Source organism: Camelus ferus, chromosome 2 (assembly GCF_009834535.1).
Source record: "Camelus ferus isolate YT-003-E chromosome 2, BCGSAC_Cfer_1.0, whole genome shotgun sequence".
Classification (NCBI taxonomy): Eukaryota; Metazoa; Chordata; class Mammalia; order Artiodactyla; family Camelidae; genus Camelus; species Camelus ferus.
This window is the reverse complement of record NC_045697.1, coordinates 81,020,649-81,036,398: the sequence shown is the minus strand read 5'-3', so window position 1 is coordinate 81,036,398 and position 15,750 is coordinate 81,020,649. Positions and strand designations below refer to the sequence as shown.

Genomic DNA, 15,750 nt, shown 5'->3' with positions numbered 1-15,750 from the left:
TTGTTAGAAACATCCCCTCTTGAACCTTCTCTTATTCAACAATATTTATTTAGCAAGTACCAGGTGTCAGATCTTGCTCTGCTCACTGAGGACCCAGCACTGAAGAAGATCCCTTCTTCAGGAAGCTCTTGCTGCATTACTCACTGGGAGAAATAACCATAAACAAGGAAAAAAGAAACACATAAATTGGACAATCTTAGATAATGATAAGTGTTAATAAAGAAATTAAGAAAGAGTGATTATATAATAAACCACCCGAGAAGACTAGTTTAGACTGAGTGATCAGGAAAGACCTCTGAGCTGAAGGCATTTGGACAGATTCCTATGTGAGAAGAAAGGGGACCCATGTGAAGACCAGAAGGAGGGGCGTTCCGTGCAGAGGGAACAGCAGTGCGAAGACCTTAGGGGAGAAATGAGCTGAGCCTGTTGGAGAAATGTAGAAAATCCAGGAAGGCTGAAGCTCAGTGAGGAAGTGGGAAGTGTGGGAGAGCTGGCTGAGAGCACAGGCCATGGTGAGAACCATAGGATCATGCGGGCTGCAGTATGCAGAAGCCCGGGGGGCTTCACCAGGGGAGAGACATGGAAGGATGAAGATGACTCTGGTTGTTGTTGGGTAGAAATTAGACACCAGAAAGCCAAGAATGGAAGGTGAGAGACCTCTTAGGAGCTTTGTGTAGTAGGCTGGAAAGAGGTCCTCATAGCTGAGGCAGAGAGAAATGAAGGGTTTCAGGAAAACTTCCAATGGTAGAGCCCACAGGACTTAACTGATTGATGAATGAGGAAAACAAAGCAATCAAGGTGTCTAAGAAACTGGGTGAGGATTAGTGCTATATACAATATGGGGAAAACCACAGAGGAAACTAAAAATTCTGCTTTTAACATTTAAAATTTGAAGTGCTATTAGACTTTAAAGTAGACAGTTAAGTTGGGAACTGTAGCGACAGGTAAGAGCTGAAGACGTGAATTTGGGGCATCAACATATGTACAATAATCAAGGTCAGGGTGCTCTGTGGGATCATTCAGGGAGAGAGTTATGACAGAAAAGGGAAAAGGGCTCAGGGCTTCAGTTCTGAGGAGCTCCAAAATTTAGAGACCTGATAGCAGAGACATAGCCAGAAACCAAACCTAGAAGTGATCACAGAAATAGGAGGGGAAATAGGATAGCACATCATAGGACACAATAATAGCTTTCATTTATTGAGAAATATCATATGCCAAGCACCATTCTAAATTCTGTTCTTGTATTAACTCATTTAACCATCACAACCATATGGCCCAGGTCAAACATAGGTACCATGTTCTCTTTTATAGAAGAAATTGAGACAGAAAAATTAAGAAAAGTTATTTCAAGACAGAGGGAATTATGTCAAACATTCTGAGAGGTTAAAGTTTAATAAGATAAAGATGAAAATGATCCTTGATTTTGATAAGATAGACGTCATTGGAAGTCTTGGAAAAACAGTTGGATAGAATGATATGAAGGTGGAATTCTAACAAAAGTGGATTAGAAGTGGATTATATAAAGAATGGGGAAACCCTTTGGAGAAGTTTTGTTTTTAACAGGGAAGAGAAAATAGATTAATGGAGGGAAACACAGTATTAAGAATTTGTTTAAAAATATGAGTGAGAGTGAGATATATATGGAGAGAAATTAATACACAGGAAAGATGGTGAGTAATTGCTGTAGTACATCCTTGACAAATCAGAATGGTATCTAAACTGCAAGTAGAGAGGAACTGACTTTTTTAAATTGAAGTACAGTTGACTTACAATGTTTCTGGTGTACAGCATAGTGATTCAGTTTTATATATATATAATTTTTCATATTTTTTCATTATAGATTATTATAAGATATTGAATATAGTTCCCTGTGGTATACAGTAGGGTCTTGCTGTTTATCTATTTTATATATAGTAGTGTGTAGCTGCTAATCCCAAATTCCTAATTTATAACCCTCTCCCTTTCCCCTTTGGTAATTGTAATTCTGTTTTTTATGTCTGTGGGTCTGTTTCTGTTTTGTACTTAAGTTCATTTGTATCATCTTTTTAGATTCCACATATAATTGATGTCATATGATATTTATCTTTCTCTGTCTGACTTACTTCACTTAGTATGATAATTTCTAGGTCCATCCATGTTGTTGCAAATGTCATTATTTCATTCTTCCTTATGGCTGAGTAGTATTCCATTGTATATATATACCACATCTTCTTTATCCACTCATCTGTCAGTGGACATTTAGTTTGTTTCCATGTCTTAACTATTGTAAATAGTGCCGCTATGAACATTGGGGTGCAGGTATCTTTTTAAATTAGAGTTCCCTTGGGATATGTGCTCAGGATTGGGATTGCTGGATCATATGATTACTCTATTTTTATTTTTTTAAGGAAACAGTATGGAGATATTGTTTTTCATAGAATTTACATTCTTACCAACAGTAGGAGGCAGAGGAATTGACTTTTGATGGGAACTGAGATATCATGTGTTTTAACAATTATCAAGGCAAAAAGGATGTAGATACAGAAGCAGGGAAGGCTGGTGGATTTGATGTAGAGTACGTGAGGAAATTCATGACTATTTCTATTTCCTGAAAGAAGTATGATGTAAAAGCATCATCTGAACCTGAGAGAGAAGAGGGACTGTAGGAGGATTAATAAAAGAGAATGCAACAATAGAAAATCTACTAAGAAAGGATAAAAGGCAGTGTTGACAACTCAGTTAAGATTGGGACCATGTGTGTAATGAAAGACTGACCAGCACTGTGGTGTTCTCTAGCAATAGTCAGCTGTTCTGGTGCCAGTGTAGAGCAGGGAAATAAACTTTCCCAGAGAGTAAGCAGACAGTGTTGGTTTTTCCCAGAAGAGTTTGATGAAGATTCACATCTGAAAGTTGGTGCAGTGGTTAGAGTATAATATAGAAATGAGCCTTTGCTGGACTAAAGTGAGAATTTCTTGTCTTCACTACATGCCCCTCTCTCAGAATAAGAGAACTTGTACTTTGTATGTACAATACATTTAGAGCTATCACTCTCACAAAGTCCAGGATTGAGAAATTGTTGCATTTAAAAAGTTTGGGATTTGAGGGGGAAGGGTATAGCTCAGTGGTAGAGCGTGTGCTTAACATGCACAAGGTCCTGTGTTCAATCCCCAGTACCTCCATTAAAGTAAAATTAAAAAAAAATTTTTTTTAAGTTTGGGATTTCTAATTCATATTATAAGCATTTTTGTGGGTTCAACAAAGTGAATCACAGCAAGTTGTCCTTTCCTATTCTCTAGGATCCCCAAAACTCCTGGGGATCTTCCATTCCTCCAGCATGACAGAGTCTTTCATATCATGCCATCTGATGTTTTATATGTAGTCAGCGTTCCTCTTCCAGTTCTCAAATGGGTAGCTCTTGTTTGGTTTCTTGAGCTACCAGAAGTCATTCTTTTTATATTTGTCATTGTCACTGTGGCTATTTTTTAACAGAGTTGGTCGAAACGACATTTGAGAAGACTAATTATACTAGAATTCTCAACCTGGGCCCGTTCTACCACATCACACTTCCGAAAACCTCTTGCTATCAAGCATACTGTTAGACAGTAAGGCCTTTGTGCCAAAGACAATGTCTTATTCAACCTGGTAGCCACGTACATAGTCCTGTGCCTGGCACAGAGTGGATACTCAATAAATGTGTCTTTGAAAAAACAAAGAAGTGAATTATCCTTCTGAGGAGTCACACACACAAAGCACTGAGCCAAGCGGGGAAAAGGAAATGAAACATTAACCTGTGAGAACATGTAGGCATTTTACTGTGTTTGTAACTGAAAACAGCATGGAATGAAACATTGTGTTCCAGATCACTTAGTGAGGTGATTATAGACTTAGAGTGATAATTTAGACCCACATTTTGTTTGCCTCGCTATTCACCAAGTATGTGGCTATTCATTTTCTCACATCACTTATACCAGGATCACTGACTGTTCTGCTCTCTTTAAAAAAGCTGTTCCAGAGCCAGCATCACAAGATCCTAAAGATGTGGTAGATTCTGGAATATTAGAAGAGAAGCCCAAGATAATCATTTCATTCATAAAGAATCTTACAGGTAAGTTTCACAATCTGACATAAAGCTAGTGCCCGTGCATATCGTCCAGAAAAGACTCAGCAGGTAAGAGGTAGTTTGTCTCCAAACCACCTGTCTTATTTTTAGTAATATCTATCCTGTAAATACTAAGTATCAAGATTTTAATTATATGTATGTATACTTATTCTTTTGCCCAAACATTCAATATATTTTTATATGTTTAACCCTAAAATAACTCTAGGGCTAGGGATGACCAAAAAGTATAATTTCTTTATTTTGTCTGCAGGGCTATGTTATAGTTTATTCTGTAAAATGAAAGCAAACATTATATGCACTTAAATAATTGGTATCCAAGTTTTAGAGGGATAAACGTAACCACGCTAAGACTGTGAGTGAAATTTGTCTACTTATTAAAACTTTTGGTGACTTGTGTATTATCTGGATGTTCATGAGTAATCTGTTAATATTGATTTATAAAAAGATAGGAAGCCTTCCAACATGAGGGAAATGGTGATTAAAGAACTTAACAAAATGACCAGGTTGCCTGCCTTTTGTTATTATTTCATTTTACGTTTTCTACTAGGGTTAAAATAATATATTTGCATTTATTTGTATTTTTAAATAATATTTTTATTGAGATGTAATTGATATGCCAAAGATTATAGCATATAATTATATACACAGTGTATAAAATCATGGTAAACTTGGCATACTGAATTCATATTTTCCAATAAACATGGAATGCCTTACTTTGTGACATCTCTAACTTAAGCAGGACAACAAGGAAGAAAGGCAATACTACACAGATAGTGTCAAAAATAAGGCTATCTTTGTTACTATTTTTTTTAATGGAAGTACTGGGGATTGAACCCAGAGCCTTGTGCATGCTAACCATATGCTCTACCACCAAGTTATTACTTTCCCCGCAAGGTCATCTTTAAAGGATCAAGAATAATGTGGACTCAAGAAAAAAACAGAGCCTCTCCCAGTCTTCCCCTAGACTTCCCCCAAAGGGAATTAATTGATTATTTGTGAACTTATTCTGTGCTGGACACTGACTATACATCAATGAACAAGACAGATGTGGCTCCTGCCATGAATGACTCAAAGCTCAGTAGGGGGGAGAAGAAAATAAACATGTGCTTAATGCTAGGAGAATGCTAGAAAGGGGGGTCTTACTTGAGACAAAGTGGTCAAAAGGTAACAGTTAAGTATATTTTGTCTCATCATACGTAAATTTAGCCCTATTCCCACCCTGAATTCTCATCCCAGATCCTAATATGTGCTGTTATGGAAACAGTAGGGCAAAAAAGAATGAGAATGCTCTTTCATTCATTCAACACTTAAGTGTGTTTCCTGGGTCTCAGGTCTGTGCTAAGTGCTTGGAATACAGATATAAAAAGTGTTTCTAATACAATGTCTATAGTGGAGAAACTGATATATGAATAATTACGATGAGCAGCCATGAGCACAGAAAACCATAAGAGAAATTTGGGGCAGAAAGGCATCACTCAGACTAAGAAGTCTTGACTTAAAAGGTAGCATCTGAGCTGGTAGTTGAAGAGGAAAGAGCCCAGGGAAGGGTGAGGACAGAGTTGAGAAGAGATGAAAGAAATACTAAAGCTCATATGTATTAGAGAGGGTAAAATACACAGGACAGATTGCAAGTAGTTCCATTTGTCTGGTGAGTTGGTGCAGTAAGTGGCAAGGAATACGTTTGGGGATCGTGCCAAGCACCACATAATGAAAGGGTTAGTATGCCAATCTAGGTTTTATCTTATTATGAACAAGGATCTATTTAATTAAAGACTTTTGAGTAATAAGAAGTAACATGATCAAATGTGCATATTTAGACAGATTATTCCTTAAGTAGAAGGGTAATAGCTTGTTAAAAAGGAAATCTGGAAGCAGGAAGAAAAATTAGGGAGGAGCGGCAGTAAGTCAAGCTAAGAGATAACCCTCTGAACTAAGGCAGGGATGAAAGGGCAGAGACTCAACAGACACCAGGAAGATAGAATTAACAAGAATGGGTGGAGGTGGTGAGTAAAGAAGGCATCTAAAATAATTGCAGGGTTCATGGCTTGTGTGATTTATTGACGTGAATGTCATAACCAAGAGAGGACACGAGGAAGAGGAAGAGATGAGAACAGAGACAAGAAACAACTGATATTGTGTTCTACATGCCAAGCACTTTCCTTCTGCCCCCATTTAATTCAATCTTTATTTGTGGCTAAATCTTGAATGTGTTTCTCTGGCCAAGTTTTCATTCCTGAGTTCCAGAGTTGTATATTCAAACGCCTCCTATATATTCTCATTTGCATATTTTGAGGACGTGACAAGAATGAAGAATTCCAAAGTGAAGTTTAGATAATTTAATTTAGGCACTAAGAGGGAATGTGTGCAAATTTTGCTTATTGTTTGTTTTGTCAGATTGTTATTTTTTTCACTGAAACTGCAGAAAGGAAGGAAAGGTAGGTATGGATACAAATGAGTTAGGAGAAATGACAGGATGTGAAGGAACACTTGCTTCTGCGCATTATTTTTTTCAGTAGAGTAAAAGCAGGCTCATCTGCTGGACCCAATGGGGGTCAAATGACAAGTTAAAAGACCCGAGGGGAAAATGATGAAAGTTGAAATGGTTATGGAGAATAAGAGAGCTGAAATGGAACAAATCAAATGATAAGGAGGTATCACTGATAGGCCGGCTAAAATGAAGAGCTGGATTTTTTAGTATCATCAACCCACGTGGCTGTTTGATTTTTGCCAGCATTGCCTACAAATCTGGGTCTAGGAGTGGAGAACACAGGTGGTTGGGTTGACCCAGGATTGGACTTTGGACAGATGCAGCAGAAATGTAAAGAAAGAGTTTGTCAGTCTACACAACAGAATGTTTAAGTCAAGGATCAAAGGTCCAGGCTTACTTTAAAAAAACAAAACGAAATGAAACAACTTACAAAAAGAACCTTTTAGATAGAGAGAAAATGGAAAAGGTATGGAACCTGGATGCCAATGAAGTGCAGTAGAACTGGGTACTGGGGTAACAGGAGGCTAAGCCGGAGAGTGAGATCCTACAGTAGAACATTTCAGAAATGGAGCGTCCCTGTGACAAAGAGCTCAGATTTGGCTCCAGGTGATAACTGCAGAGGAAAAGAAGAAAAGGTCAGTGGCTTTGACAACACCAAGCAAATATTATACTAATTTGTCCGATGGCCCATTCACTATTTGGAAAAACCTTAAAGGCCACTAATCCAACCTCCTTAAAAGAAACTTATATTCAAGTGTAACTGTCCATAAATCTTGGCCAAGCAGCTGTCAACCTAAGCATGAAGTAGTGACCCCAAATAGAACGTCCTCTAGGAATGATATCACTCACGTTCTCTAAAGTGAGTGTGAAATGAAGTCTGTGATACCTTTGGTTTGTTGAACATCAATGATATTTGCATATCATAGTTTGCATTTTTTACTTTACTTTCAGAAGAAAATTGTGGGTATGATTTGGAGAGAAGAAACTTTGGATTCTCTCCTGGTCGAAAGCGCTTGAACAAAACTTCTAGCGGGAGGAGCAGTGGAGGATGTGGCTGAGGTTCCCTTGGAGCTGACATTTAAATCACTTTTCATTGCACAGGCGTGATGCCAGTCTCAGCTTTCCCAGCGCAGCTACTGCTGTTCAGCCAGCTCTGTTATCTTAAATGCCCAGGTTTGGCAGCTTATCAGACAGCTAAAGCCTGTTTTTTTAACCTTCATATAAATGCATCCTTGGACTTAATATGGAACCAAACGTAATTCAAAATATCAATAGCTATACTTGGAGTTTTGAATCTATTAGATGATTCTACCATTCTCAGCCTCTATGGGAAAAAAAAAAAACTCAAAGCTGCTCGCATCCCCAGCCTTTTTTATTTTTTTCTCACTTTCTCCAAAATTAAGTCAGGATCAAGAAAAAAAAAGTTTCCCTTCCTCCCTGAGGAGTGTCACTTATTGGCAGCTGCAGGGATACAACAGGCCCATCGAGGTCACACAAGCTAATCAAACCTGAGTAAAGTGTTAGAAGACACAACATTATAAACTGACTATACTTCAATAAAAAAAAAAAAACCTTTAAAAATAAAGAATAAATAAAATTTTTTTAAAGTGTTAGAAGATACATGTAGACGCTTCCTGGAATTTTCCTGAAAACTTTCTGAACTTTATAGCCTAACTCGATTCACCCACTGGCAGAGAAGTCATTGTATCCGAGAAGAGAGCTCACTATAGAATTAATGGTCAGATGTCACAATAGCTTCATTTCCCACACGTGGTTCCTTCAACCACCCTGAGGTTGGGTTTGCCCAGCCGTCCCTTCCGTGCTCTGGGGAAGCTTTAGCAGTCACAGCTGACCTGATGCTGGGACCCGGGTTTGGTGTTTGGAATACAAGCTTTTGTGAAATGGAGATGAGTAAAAACCGTAATAACTGCTAAAACAGTGCCCGAACTGTAGGAAGGAAACAAGCGCTAACTGGATGATATGCATGGCGAACTTTAAATTCCCTAAAAATTGTAATATGGAACATTCAATCGTTATATTTCTTGTATATTATTGTCATTGCCATAGTGATTCCTCTTTTTCTCATGGACAACGTCATGTCGTAATCTCTGTACGTGCGTTTAACCCACGACTGCCTAGATAGTCATAAAGCTCACTCCGTCCCTGTCATTCTTGAGTACTCTCTCAGTCCCTATTCCTCGGCATTTGTTTTTCTTTATCATGTTAAGTAAAAACTAATGTATAAATTATTGCTTTTGCTAAATCCTTTCATTACCTGAACATACTCGTTCATATTTTCAGACGAAAAAATGTTCATTTCTTTTCCTTCAAACTAGCAAAGAAGTTGTCACAACTATCACACTACTTTGCAGATTTCCTAAGCCAAGCAAAAGTAAACTTAAGGGTGTTATTGTTTGGTCTTTTTCTACAGTTTAGCAGGATAGAAGGGCCTTTACATTACATCAAACGCTCTGTAATGCAGGAAACTTGACACCAACAGTGGTGAGAGCTGTTCTGTGGGGGCAGGTATTCGGCACTGGGGTCCGGACACGGGCGTCCCAGGAGAGACGCTGCACAGCTAATGCGGAGTGGACTGTTTGGCGGTGATCAACTGAAGAGCCAAAGAGAAGACTGTTGTCAGAAAATATTTTTCCTTAGTATGGTGGTCATCTCTCCTTCGCCACATACACTCTTGTCAGAACAAGCTACTGGCAGTTTCTTAATATGCTCCACTCCTCCACAAGTTAACGCCGTTGACCGTAGGATCATGCCCTCCAAAAATCACCTCTAACCACTTCTCTGCCTGGTGCATTTCTATCCATTCTTTATAATTCAACCAAACCAAGCCCTGAGTGGAACGCTCCCTCGTTCTCCTCTATGCCTCAATGGCACATTGTCTGCACCTACATTACAACAGATATTCCACTGTTTGCTGAAAAGTCTTAATTGCTGATTTTGTCTCCTTGAAGTCAGGGTCTATGCCTTCTTCACCCTTGTATTCTCAGTGTCACATACCGTGCCTGGCACTTTAGAAACACAGAAAACAATGTATGATTGTGCTTTAATAAAGGCAGTACTTAGAGCAGTGAGATGGAGAGGATAATAAGAATACTGACAAAGGGATGTTATTTAGTGGCGTTATAAATGGAGGAACAACATTTGATTATGTATAAATTAAAAAATATGTTGTAGATGACATCCAGCTTAGCAGAAGAGACGTCCGTATGTTCAGAATTGACAGCAAAAAGAGGGGGCTACTTTTGATGTAGCATGAAGAAATGTTAGAAAAATAGGAGGTAGGACGTGAATACAAGCAAATAAGTAAAGGATTTGGGATAGAAAGATCATTAGAATTTAGTCAGATGGATGTTTTTCGTAGAGAATAAAGACCAATAGATATATCAAAAACTGTAGTATACATAAAGAAGAATATTCCATTAAAAGGCTTATATTAATCAATGAGGCAAATAGAAAACAATAAAAACACTGAGTTTATGGTTTACTTATAAAACACCATGAGAACACAGATAACAGGATAACAAGTATAGGAAATGATCAGATAATTCAGAGTAGAATGAAGAGACATGATAAGCTGGTGTTAAAAGAAAGGTAAAAATCGACTGACTTGTTAAAGAGATGTGCAGCAAAATGACCTTGCTGTGTCTGAGGGACAGAGACCCTAAGCCGGTGGGGACGAAGTGCTGTGTTGGAGGGTGGTCGATGTTTGGGTTGACACCAAAAATCTGAGTTGAAACATGCAAAGTCTTTCATTTCCACAGATCTTCAAATCTTTTTCTATGGTGCTGACCACAATGCCAACGGCTATTTGACTTACAGTGAGATAGAGAGCCTCCTAGGAGAAGAGACACCAGCACAAGAGCAACTAGAGCTATTTGATGCTGACAACAACAAGACGTTCTCCTACCCTGAACTTATCAGAGCATTTGGACTGACTGGTAAGGGGCTTCAGGGGCTGGAACACTGGTGAGGCTGGGGGACAGGGAGCCTGGAACAATGTTCTGTATAACAGCCCCAAACTAAGCAATCCACAGCTTAACATTTTTAGTTCACAACTGACTCCAAAAGCAAAGATTATAAGAAAACCTCGAAATTATCAGACAGAACATCCCATTCTGAATGCTGTGATAAATGGGAAAACAAGTCATTCAGTTTAATTGCATGAATAGAGGGTTTCCTTAACCTCTAACCAGAAGGGAGGTTAAGGAAAGGCACAGTGATCTGTCATCCTCTGTACTTGCTACAAGGATTTTAGGATGACACTCTTAAGGCTGGAACTTTAAAGCTCAAGTAGTATAGAGCGATGAGGTGAAAAGAAAACTGGAAGGCCACTATCCGTGAGATAGAATAAAAAGTGACAGCAAATTCCACATTTACAATAAATACCTAGGAGTAGTTTCTTAACCAGTGATGTTAGGAACAGCAGGAGGAAATACGGACAGCTATAAAAAGGAAGTGTTTGATCAATAAACTGAGAAAATTTCAATGGGGAAAAAAAGTAAAAGAGAAACTTTTCCAGATCTTCATTCTTTTGAAGAGATATTAGCGCTAACATCGGAAGCTGATGGGTTAATAGAACCCAGTTGGCCATGAGACAATATTCCATGTAATCAAATGCTAGATTTAATCTATTTACTTTCAGAATCAGAGGATAATAAATTATTAAATTGCTGTCATTTCCTTCTTGCTTGAAAAAATGAACAATAGTCAGCAGACAGGTGTTTTGCATTTCTCCATCTCCACACACACACACATATATATACACACACACGCACATACACACACACACACACACATACACACACGCTGATGCTCCCTGTCCCTCCAGTGCTCTGGGATCACATCTGTTCACGCTGAAAATGGCATCACTGAAACATCCATGACACGATAGGACCCACACGGCTGTCGATGCCTGGATATTGCCAAAGTCTTGCATTTGCCCAATCCCGTTGACTTCCCTGCATCCCATATTCAGGACCTTTAAAGGTGTTTGCTTGATTTTATTGCTTCCCACCTTCATTTTGGTGAAAACAACAGCAACAACAATTTAAAAAAATAAAGACAATAACAACAAAAAAGATGGGCTATTATTTAAAAAACAAATTGCACAGTTGGAGGAACCATTCATCCAGAGCATGAGAGCCATTCTGAGGTAGTTTTTGATCCTGAAACAGCTGCCTCCTTCCCCGGGTGTCCTTGCTTTGCTCTCTGTCTGCTGCTGTGGGGAAGGTAAGTGCTCTGCCAACCTGGCTTGAGAGAGGGATTTGCCTGCCTGCCACCTGTCAGGCCTGGGCCTTTCTCTGGCTCTGCCTGACAGCTGGCTGCATTTCCAGCATCTTCTGTTAATATCAGGGGTACGGGTGACGCTAAATCAATGAGAGTTAGAGAACCAGAGATACAATGCTGCCTGGTGCAGAAGATCCTTTTTGGAGCCCTAGTAATGAATATAGGCAGGCTCCCACCGGAGAAAGATAAGGTCTCTGTTTGTACAAACCTGTTGTATAAAAATGTTAATTGACCAAGTGGGAATTAAGAAAGGGTACACACTGCTTGATAGTTTAAAGATCACTAAGCTACGCCCCCAGACCAGGTCACAGGGTCCCCTAACCAGAGGGCCAGGCGGCGCCCTGCCCAGTGTAGCGTTCCTTCCAAACCTGCAGAGAAGCACCATCTGCACATTACTGTTTCCGATGGACCTTCCATCCTGAGTGGCATTCAGCTCGTGCAGACAATAGATTTTTCAACACAGTTGAACATTTTCTCAATCTGGCATTCCGTAATTTGGAACACTTGAACCTCCAGTTGTGTTTCCACACTCCATTTAAGAAACAGAGGCATTGTTAAACCCATAAGCACAATCTATACGCCGTGTTTCTGGAAATGGTAGGGCAACTTAGAGATCACTGAACAGTAGAAAACCCAGAAGAAGAAACCAAAAGCTTGGAAACAAGAAGAGGGGAAGCAGGAAAGGGAGGAAGGCAGGTTGTACAATATGTCACATGAACTCTGGAATCACACGCAATCCTTAAGTTACTTGTGCTTTCACAAATGGCCAGACTGACTTAGCCATTCTCTTGGATCTGTGAATCTACCCAGAGGTACGTGAGTCAGTTTCTTCCTCGCTCTCACTTCTTGAGACCCCACATTGAGAAACTGTCAGTTGAATTCATTGCAAGAGATGTTACTCATAACTAGGATCTAGTTTAAACTTCTAAATCTCAAACTGGTTTTTATTCTAGAATAAATAAGAAGAGGGGAGTTCCAGAAAGAAGAATATACTCAGAGTAGTAGCTTGATTTTATTTTACAATAAGTTCATCCTGTTTCACAATATTGTAGCAAGAAGTGTCACCGAGGTACGTCTGACTTAGATGCTAAAAGTCTCTAGTTCTTTTGAACATGATTCGGTGGCAAAGAGTTTTTTGTTTCTTCAAATAGACTTTAAGTCCGTAATACTGTCACTCCTTTAAAAAAAAAAGCAGAGTAAGAATTTTTGGTTTCAGTTTTTAGAATTTAATTCTAAAAAATTGTTTAATATAGCTTAGATGCTAACTACACACATGCACACACACAGGTTAGTATTAGCATTATGTATTTTTTCTCACACATATATAATTTGTATTTGCTTTTTTTTTTCTATTGGACAACGCTTGAGCCAGTTGTTTACATTGGCATATTTAAGTACCTAGAACCACCTTCTTGTTCATAAGTTGAACTTGTTATATCCAGAGGGAGTCAGAGTTGGAAGCAGAATTGATGATTTGTGTGATTTCACAGCCTTGGGCTTTTCTAGACACCTGGTCTCTACCAGTTCCTTCGATGTGTGAACAAAATGCATAGACGTCACCCAGAAACACAACATCACACATCATCGTTAACATGGAATTTAATGTTACATGGTATTTATCTGGTATGTTTATACTCAAAGTTACCATTTTCTGCTAAAAGTAAGGAATACCATCACAGTTCCATGAGGGCATGTAAAGCAGAATTAGCATAAATATAGAAAATTCTTCCTTTCTAACATTTTAGTTATTTGACATTGTATCGCAGTGCTAAGAGTAACAGAGCCTTCAATATCAAAATTATGTTTGTATCTAGGATCTCAATAAGAAACTTTTTTGTTATGTTGTCTTTTACTTATTTTTGACCTAGATGGAAAATTGATCATAATATTAGGACTGACTCATGGCTTAGTGGACATTTCCTTTTCAAAGTGTGGATATTATATTGAATTTAAAGTAACTCTGCCTTAGTAATAAGAAATGATCACTTATTGCACAAAATAGGGTCACTGAGAGTAAAAACTAATTGTAGATAGAAACTAACATAGCAATAAAATATTTTTTATTGTACAAAATTCAGTGAGGGCTTCAGGTTCTATTACTTAATAAATGAAAATGCTTTGTAACACCTGAGATATTTAATGTTGGTGTTAGACTTTGAGTAGATTTACACTGTAATTCTTTTATGTAAATAACACAGTATAATTTTACATGTAGTTCTAATTTTTCAGTATGAACTTGGATTATATATTGCTTGTTGAATAAATCTGCCAGTTTTATCAAACTAGGCATATTATCAGAAATCTCCTGGATTATGTGAATTATTTCTTAAATTATGTCTTATTCACCCAAAGGTAAAGAGTGCAAATTATATACTTATTGTGTGCCTTTTGGTTTCCATATTTTGAAAATTAAGAGCACTCAAGCTAGTCTCCCCCTGCCCTGAGTCAGAAGCTCAAATACCCAAGTTACTGGGAAATTGTAACATTTTGCAGAATTTGTAGAAAAATGACAATATGAATATCTTAATTGTATGGATTTCTGAGGCACTGCTAACTAAAATTTGTTAGAAAAATGTTTTGCTATCTGCCAAAATTTTCACTAGCATTTTTGCATGAAATGATGTCTTTAAAAGCTGGCTAAAATTTTTACCATCTCAGAAGAAAGGAGGATAATGCATATTCTGGGGAATTTCGCTAATAGAACTCATTTATTCTTAAACTTTGTCATATAAGATTTAAGTTTTCTATTTCAAATTGTTTTTGATTATACCAATTGCAAAAAAAGCATTCTCTTAATGTGATTTTGTATTTACAAACCAGCTGAATTACTTAGAAAAAGAAAAAATAATTATATTTTCAATAATAAAGCAGACCACTGTATTTTCCCTTGAAGTTGTTTTGTCACTTTATTTCAGTTCTCTTGCTTTTAAATCTTTTTGAAGTGGAGTCATTCAATTTTAGCCGCATTTTGGGATTTGGTGAATAGCTGAGCTATAAAGAGAAAAGACAAGACATAACTGTGATAGCCCCTGCACCACTGGCACCTAAAATACCACCAGCTGAACAGAAGGCTTGGTCAACGGTTGGTGAATGAATGAATAAAATGTATTTCTTAAATAAGAACTTTCACAAACTGAAAGCACAAAAAATATGAAGTTAAGTCTGTTTAGTATATCCAGGACCATTACCATAGATTTGAGGGCTCATTCTGTGCTGGCCATTATGCTAAATGTTTTAAACACACACACACAAAAACTATTGTAAACATTTAGTGTAGTGGCTGGCACAGAGTATGTGTGCGGGCACGTGTGTGTGTATGTATTTATGATAAGCTCATGGAGTAATTGTTGTCATACAAATAAGGAGTTCAGAAGATACAGATTAGTAAATGTTGGAGTGAGCCTTCAAAGTCTAGACTCTCAGACAACCAGCGCCTGAGTTTGAGATACGACTCAAAAAATAAATTCCTGAGGATGTTCCTGATGAAGCAACAGATGGCATGGGCGTTACATCACAAGCCAGGAGTGAGTGTGGAGCTCTGTGGTGCACACAAAGGCTCTCTGACGTATTCTTGCCTCCTGAGTGTCCCCAAGTGCCCTGCACATACATCTGCACATACATCATACATAGAGCACTTTACCTTTTAAGTACCAACGTGTCCTTGTCTCCCACCAGATCACAAGCTCCGTGAAGGAGAGGTTGCTCTTATCATCTGCTAACTCCCCTGATACTTAGCATGTTGACTGGGACGTAACAGGTATCACTGAAAGCCAAATAATTTCCGCTCCCACCCCTTCAAGGCAGTTCCTAAGTTCTCGTGGATAAATATTCTTTCTTCAGTTCGCTACAATTGTGTATT

General features: G+C 38.2%; 1 protein-coding gene across 1 annotated transcript in view; it reads left to right on the top strand.

Annotated features, from left to right (window-relative positions):
• LOC116658124 overlaps positions 1 to 14,867 on the top strand; it is a 42,695-nt gene extending 27,828 nt beyond the window's left edge. The window contains exons 4-5 of the mRNA XM_032462358.1: positions 3,983 to 4,084; positions 10,367 to 14,867. Of these exons, the coding sequence (XP_032318249.1) occupies positions 3,983 to 4,084; positions 10,367 to 10,575 (311 nt within the window). The 3' untranslated portion in view covers positions 10,576 to 14,867. The remainder of the gene's footprint in view (positions 1 to 3,982; positions 4,085 to 10,366) is intronic.
• The last annotated feature ends 883 nt before the right edge of the window (positions 14,868 to 15,750 follow it).